The sequence below is a fragment of the Parasteatoda tepidariorum genome, chromosome 10 (assembly GCF_982258835.1).
Source record: "Parasteatoda tepidariorum strain Cologne lab strain chromosome 10, Ptep-v5.0, whole genome shotgun sequence".
NCBI lineage: Eukaryota > Metazoa > Arthropoda > Arachnida > Araneae > Theridiidae > Parasteatoda > Parasteatoda tepidariorum.
Window position 1 is genome coordinate 57331890 of NC_141764.1, and position 8569 is coordinate 57340458.

Sequence of the window (8569 nt, forward strand, 5' to 3'; positions counted from 1 at the left end):
CCATGGAGAACTATCCGAAATCAGTTTAATGTTTAAATCTTGACTATTGCGATATTCTCCCGGTGAAGATAAGTTCGTTGAAGAATCTACTAAACGGTGATTTTTAAGATCGACAAGCAAAGAAAATTTTCGCAAGAAGTCAGCGCCAATAATAGGACTTGAAACGGAGGCAGCAATGAATGGCCACTGGAATTTTCGGCGCAATCCTAAGTCAACAGATATCAGGCGTTCACCAAAAGTTTGTATAGGAGTTCCTATTTGTTGCATAAATTTGTAATTTGGTAAGGCACTTTTGTTCATGAAAATGTAGTGGAACGACAGAAACATCTTTTCCTGTGTCTACAAGAAACTTTAAACTCGAATTCTTATCGATGACGAAAAGGCGTGCAATATTCCGGTCGCTGTCGTTCACGACTTTTGGCGACGGCCAATCCACGTGGTGGAGAGCGATGGCGCTGAAAAGTATGGCGCTGAATGGCTACTAATTGAGAGACCTGATTAGACAATTCATCAATTTGAGCCTGTAGCGCCACAATACCTTGCTCAGGAGTCTGAACTGCATGTATTTGCTTTGGCATGACCAGCTCGTGTATTTTATCACAGACGATTTCGGACAGCTTCGTAAGCGACTCCCTAATGGCCGCTAAAATAGCTTGCAAGATTGATGGGGGTCTATTCATCCATAATGTTTTAAGAATGTTGTCCGTTAGGCTACCGGCGGATAAGTCTGACATTTTAGACAACAATTGAGAAGGCCTCATATCACCCAACTGTAAATCTTGCAATATCTGCTTCATTTTAACTGTCTCGGATTCTGCATAAACAGAAATTAATTGTTCTTTCAAAGATTTGTATTTTTTCGTCACCGGTGAACTCAAGATAATTTCACGAACTGATTGAAGTACTTCTGCTTCTAAAGCTGCGATCGCTGTACAAGATTGAGTTTCGTCAGCAGTAATGCGATTCAATTTAAACTGCAGATCTAGTTGAATGAACCATAACGATTGATCTTGGCGACGAAATGGCGGAGGCTTAACTGCAACTCGCACCAATTGTGTAGAAGGATTGTTGTCAACCATATTAGATCAGTCAAATATACACAATAACACAGAAAAATAATCAATATATGTATAATAAAATTCTGACAGAAATGTGTTGACTCACCGGAATGTGGTGAAACACTTGAAATCACAGGTAAAATGTCTTACTTGCATTTCATCACACTTGACAACGTATTGTTGCTCAGGCTTTTGGCATATAAATTCTATATTCGTACAACATTGCAGGATGTGATTCGTAATAAATCCGAGGTCAATAGTTTGTAGAAGAATACTTGTTGTGGGAAATAAGTAGACCCGTTTTTCATTATAAATTTTTTATATATTAAACAGCCTTAAATAATAATAATAAAGTACATATTAAAAACAGGAGAATTATCAAAAAGCAAAAAGAAAACATTAGTTTTTTTTTTTTGTTTTCCTCGTTGCTATGGAATACCAGACTGGCAGCATTGACTTGTAGTAGACAAGTCACCACAATAGTTATATATCACAGTATTACTTTGTTTGCGTTTCTCATATTAGTTTTCTTTTTCAAATGATCAGTTAAAATGCACATTTACAATTTTAATTCTACATTTTCTCAATCCATATATTTCCGTGTTTTCCCATCCCCAAATGTTTATGAAAATATATTTTAACTTCCAATCCATAAAAACTTTATCTGTATCATTGATAATTTCTTTTTACAGCCATATGCTTGATTTTTGTGAAAATGAAAGTTCTGCACAGTTGCGTAGCACAGTATTATTTTGTTTAGGTTTGACAAAGCACTTTTCCTTTCTAAATAATTATTGAAAGTGCACCTTTCAACTTTTATTTTTATTTTTAATTTGCATATAAAATCCACACCTCAGTACGTAATTCTGTTATTAAAATACGTATATTTTTTTATAAAACCGTAGAAAGGTTTTCCAGTACAAAATTTAGTTTCAATTGAATACATAAAATCATTTCACTTTTTTTCACTGATTATTGTTTTTTAATTACCTATTTTTAATTTTGTTACAGTTTTCATTGCTTATGTTTTTTCTCTGAAATATGTATTATATACCTATCAAATTCTAAGTGCCATTTAGAGTAACATAAATTATAATCTCAAACATTTGAGTAACATTTATCTTTCACTAATGACAGCTTCCTAAGTAATTAAGCCACTATGACTTTAGTCACGGATGAATCTTCTAAAACATTCATCATTATTAAGAATGATTTCACCTATGCATTAAGAGTTGTCTCTAAATATCAAGATACATAATCGTTCGTTAAACATAATCTTAAGTGTCCTTAAGTATATCGAGAAATGAAAGAGTATGAATGAAAGAGTATGCATGAAAGATTATGAAGTAAATTTATTTGATTATCACGTGACTAGTATTTAGTTAAAGATATAAGAATATTTAAATAAAGTATTTAAATACGAGAGAAATTGATTTCATGTGCGTACTTTTTGATAAAACCCAAAATATTTTATAGGACTGTTGTATAATGCACCTTATTTAAGAACTTTTATGAAGGTTTTTAATATGAATATGAAGAAATATTTATACAGCAATATTTTAGGATTATACATATTTACAAAATGTTTCAGGTTATGAAAATGTTATTTATTTTCAATAGTTACACGCAAGACCAATGAAGTCACCATATTTGTTCGCATGTATTTCAATATATGTATAAATGTATATTATGGTTTACAATATATAAATTTATTTAATCTATGGTTTGCAAATATAAATACATCTATTTATGAAAACTGCAATATAAAAATTTCTAAAAGTTATCATATTTAATTTTTTGCCAAAGAACGCTATGTATTTTATTGAATACCAGCATTCCATACAAAGTCCGTAGCATTTACATGATAAATTATGTTCAGATTAAATTCACTCAAAACGGCTGACAGATAAATATTAAATTCAAACCAATAAACCTTTAATGATTTCTTTAATGTAAGTAAATGATGGCTGCACCCATTTAGTATCTTTACTATTATAAAATAAATATTAAAAGTTCAAGCAAACATTTTCTACTGCTTAAAATATAAAAATCCCATTCAAGTAAAATTACAATGTATATTAAAAATACAAACAAAAATAAACACAAATCATAATAAAAATTCAAAAAAATAAAAATATAAAGTCATTAAAAATAATAAATAAACACATTCACATAGAGAGCGCAAATAATAGAGCATCAAAATGAAAGGCATTCAATATTAAATATATTGAAGTCTAAAAAGGAAAATGATCATAATATCATATTCTCACAACTTCATGACTATGAACTAATGGAGATCACAGCAATATTGCTCTGAATGATTTTACTATGAGCTGCATAGCTCTTTTCTTGAAGCTAATGAAGTTTTCAAAGTGAACTCTCAATACTCTTAAAAATTGGACAACATATTTATGACAATAAATCTGGAGTTCAATAAATCAAATTCTCGTATCATTTCTCGACAGTTATTTATAATATCTATTAAATATTTATGCTATTTATAAAATACGATTTAAGCTTTATTAAAAAAATAAAAATAATATGAACATATCACACTTAACATGTCCTTTAAACATTTTAAAAATCTAAGAAAAATCGATGTAATCACGAGACTATGACAAACCCTGAATCCATAAAATGTTTAGAGTGTATTAAGGTATTTTCAACAAAGTATTCCTCAGCGTGTTCAAACCACGTTGTAATTTATTTATATTTAGTATTACATTAAATCATTGGAGAAATTATTAATTATTTATTTAATGTAATGAACTAAAAGCAAGATTGAGTAAAATCAAAAAGAAATGTAACAACAGAAAGAATGTAGAAATGCAACTATTTCATGAAATCAAATGTATCATTTAATACAAAACTAAAATCTAGGTTTCAAAATCTACCATATTCAATCACACTATGATTTAAAGGAAAACATTTCAAAATTTATTATTTTGGCTATCTAGAACAAATCAAAATAAAGCTCAAAAACATTTTTTAAAATTTACTCCATATATTAGACATTATTATTATTTTTTAAATAATTTTCTCTCAAGTCAAAAGTAATATATCTCTGCGAAATTAATTATTCAATTTCGGAAATGAGTAGACATTGAAGAAATTTAAAAATAGCTATCTGATTAAAAGAGTAATCCTTTAATTAGGGAATATAAATTTATTTATTATTGAAATATTCCGAACTTCTTGAGTAGAATACTGAGCAAATTATAAGTGAAATGCTTTTTAAATTTTATGAAATTTGAAAGGCATTTCACTTATAATTTGCTCGTTAACGATAACGGTAAGAAACGTTAATGATAGAAACTGTGTTTGCCTCTTTTTTGAAGGAATTACTCATGATACAAAAATTAATAATTAATTTCAAACTTGGAAATTATTATATAAGTGTTTAGATAATTAACTATATAAATATGATAATTCTTCTTATTGAATCTTAGTGAATTTTGTTTCCATAACCAATTTATGGTTTCCAATGATTATTCGTTAAAATATAATTTAAAATTGAGTTTATATAGGGAACATTAGGTATTAAATTTTTGCACTTCTAAAAAAGATATACTTAATAACATACAAAGCATTTTATTAAATTAAATTGTTAAAATACTTATCGTTTATGAGTGTTACATAGGTATAGTATTTATAAAAATGTATGTGCATCAAAATTGAATAAAATTAATGTTTTGTCCATGACTTCTAATTAGACATATAAACCACATAATATGGCTTAGTTTTCTCACGTGAAAATCAAAACTTATTTAGTCATAAGCACAAAATTTAAAAGTTACAAGGGAATTCTTCTGTTACAATATATGTATTCCCCCCCACGCCATTAATTATTTATTTTCTTGTTATATATTTAATTTTAAACTAAACGACTTAAACTGAAGGTGAAGTTATGTTATTAAAGAGTAATATTTTGGTATTACCATATCACAAACCATTTTATAAAAATTACATTTAAATTAGTATATAAACTTAATAATAGTTTTAAAAACGTTAAACAGTATTTCAACTTATTTTAAGAATCCTCCCGATTGCAATAATCGTGTTTCTTTTTTTTCTTCTTGCCATGAAAAAGATAGCCAAATCTATATTAAATAATATATTATATAAGTATTTACTTTAGAGATCATATTTTTTTGAAAATTATTTTAACACAGATATGTTCTTTTCCTGACTTCTACACTTTTCCAGTATCACATAACTAACATATAAATTTCAAATTGAATAATCTTAAAGCTTTTGTAGTGTCAGAGTTTTATGAAAAATCTTAATAAATTCCTTTTTGCCGATGCAATTATTTATTTTTCAGGTATGAAATTGTTATTTATATCGATTTTAGTTTACAATTCCCGAAAGATTAAATTTTTAAGGATTGAAATTTAAGACTGATTTATAAAGTATGATTGAATGTTGTTAAAATTGTAAGTATAACAAATTTTATCATTTAAACGCTTTATTTGAGTAAAGTGAGATAGATGTTAAAGCTTAAATTAAAAGTGATAATCTTCTTATAAATAATCTTTCATTGATATAGATATTTAACTTTTAAAATAAAAATTTGATATTTAGATAGATTAAAAATTGCAATTTCTGAAAAATTAAGAAACTTCGAGAAAATAAAATTTTATAACAAAAAAAATAAAAATCAGAAGTTTCAGAATTGCGAGTATAATATATTTTATCATTTAAATGCTTTATTCGAGTAAATTATGAAAGATGTTTCAGGCATAAGAAATTAAAACAAATGATATAACGCTTAAAATATAAAAATTTTATATAAAAATGTAGCAATTACTACTTTTAGATATAAAAAAAAATTATCATTTAAACTTTTAAATGGACCAATCATAAAAGATGTTAGAACTTCAAGAATAAGAACAAGTAATAATCCACTTGTTTCTATTTTCAAGATGTTTATGCTGTTGACCAAATTGGAAGTAAGCCAAGAATATGACAACAGAGTTTGAATTCTGTGGAATGATTGATGGCAAAACTGTTCACATCCGCAGAAAGTGTTTTGTCCACTGAGTGAGAATTTTGTTCACGCTTGATTCAGATTTCATGAACCGTGAGCACTTTCGAAAAATTATGATTGGAATGAAGGATGACAAAACATTATTTATTGCAGTCAGTCTTTATATTTTGGGTTTTATAAAAATAGTAAGACTTGTTAATATTATATTATATTATATCAAAAAAGTACATCATTTATACATAGTACTGATTAGGATGTAATCACATAAAAGCATAAAAAATATCGTTCACGAAAAGTATTTTTTTTTTAAACTTGCCTCATTTACACTGTAAGAACTGGGGTGTAATATCTCTCGAATTAGGTGCTTAGCAACCCCAAAAATTGAGTGAAAGAACACTTTATCTTGAGTTAACATCAAATCGAGCTTCTAAATACAATTAAAAACATGTATGAAAATTCTAAACTTCGAAAATGGCATAAAGTCTAGACCAACTCATCATTACAACACAATTTAAATATTTTCATTTACAAAAACTTCAATGTTAGCTCCTTTTCATTTCGTCTGTATTTGTTGATAATCGATAACGAGTTGGCGAGTCTTTGCGAATGTTTTCAGTGTTGATTTTCATCTACAAAAATTAAAATTCACTGTTAAAAGTGTGTGCGTAAATTTTTAGATGTGCAATAAGGACTTTTAAATGTTCATTCTCAAGTATCTTGATTGGTATTGAATAATCGTGCAAAACACAATTTCTACCGACTTCTTTTCTGTTAAAAATAGGTCTAATTTGTCTTCTATTATCCCTGCGACTTGTATGTTTCATTTACAAATTCATTTTTAATGACATAGTAGATGTATTAAAATTACTGCTTCTTATGTGCATCTTATCTTACTGCAAATATAAATTTTATTATAACTAAATAACAATCATGGTGTTTGTTGACACCTACTTTATACCATGTAGTGCAAGAGAACTTTCTAGATGTAACCCAGCACCAGAACCTATTATTGGTGTAATGGAACGCTTTGTGGAATACCACTTTGATATCAGCTAGTTGCCGCAATTTTTGGTATTGTGAAATGTGTGAGCACGAAAATTTTCTAAAAAGTAATACTAACGATATCGAGTTCATTTGGCACTTTATTTATTCATAATAGGGTTATCGCAGGAAAATTATATTTGAAAGCATCGACTCCATGCATCAATTTTAAATCCTGTGCAGAAAATTTTACCTACAAGCATTAATTTACATTTTTACAGATGGTAATAAAATAGATAAAATTATTATTTTGATATAGCTAATGTCAGTGATCATCAATAATCTATTTTAATTATGATTTAGCTCTTAATTATCTATTAAAAATTACTATTTATTTTGTTAGTAAGTCTAATCAAAATAATAACAAAGTTGGTTTGATGCAGTGTATCGTTAGAAACACTTAGATTTAGTTCTGTGTTATTCGTCAGCATTAACAAATTATTAATAGTTGCTATTCGGATTGTTTGTATAGATTGAAAAATTTTACTATAATATTTTTTCTTTTTAATGCACAATGTGCAGAAAAGAACGCATCGAATTACTTTGGATCTAATCATCGGGTTTTCACGAAATATAAATCATTATGAATCTTTTTCTGAATCAAATTAATTTTTTTCCGACTTAATTCATGAAGCAGAGCAGCAATTTTAAAAAATTTGATCTTAATAGTTTTGTCAGAATTTCAATCTCAATATTGGAGCCCATAATCTATTTTTTTGTGTGTTTCATCATATCTTAAAGAAATTTTAAGTGAAAAGCTTTGTACGCAATAACTAAATTCTTTTATCTAACGACAATTATGAGTAAAAAATATTTTTTTACCATAACTTATTATTTTAGCTATCTTATTTCATATTATTTGAAAAGCTGTTGTATTGCAAGGTATGCAAATTTCCTACACTATTTTACAGGACGTAATTTTTAACTGCAAAATAAAAATTTTCAATCGGTCGAATAGTTTTTGTGAAGTTATATTTAAAATAAACGACTTTTAATAAATGAAAAAAAATTGGTAACACATAAACTTTTGTTTCGTATTAATTTTTTTCCTAAGATTTGAGTTAGTTGCTTTATTTACAATTGAATAAATTAGTATAAAAGTTATCCACTCTTATGCTCTTTAACCTTACCTTCTAAATAGTATTTTTGAAGTCAGCTCAACATCTTAGCTCCGGGAAACTAATTTATATCTACCTTGCAATAGCATAAATAAAAAATAGCCCTAAGCCTCACAAAAAATATGCTTCTTCAAAAGTGAAAGATTGGAAAATTCAAGACACTGTTTGTTAAAAAAAAGTAACTTTTTTATTTGTTACAAAACGAAAAAAAAAAAAAAAAACAATTTATGATTTCTCGAACAGAAATCCTCAAAATAAATAAATAAGAAAAAGTCCATAAATTTGAGCAATATGAAACCAACGGACCTCTTCTTTTTTTTTTCTATTAACAGAAACTAAAATTATATTTTGGGCTAAAGAAA

The 8569-nt window shown here is 27.2% G+C and overlaps 1 protein-coding gene across 1 annotated transcript; it reads right to left on the reverse strand.

The window, feature by feature from the left end:
* Nucleotides 1–365: 365 nt before the first annotated feature.
* On the reverse strand, nucleotides 366–1079 carry LOC147802950 (uncharacterized). Its single transcript, XM_087152782.1, has one exon. The coding sequence runs from the start codon at nucleotides 1077–1079 to the stop codon at nucleotides 366–368; it is 714 nt and encodes a 237-aa protein (XP_087008908.1).
* Nucleotides 1080–8569: the final 7490 nt, after the last annotated feature.

Coding starts and splice junctions, on each gene's coding strand:
- LOC147802950 (XM_087152782.1), bottom strand. CDS start 1,079: ATGGTTGACAACAATCCTTCTACACAATTGGTGCGAGTTGCAGTTAAG.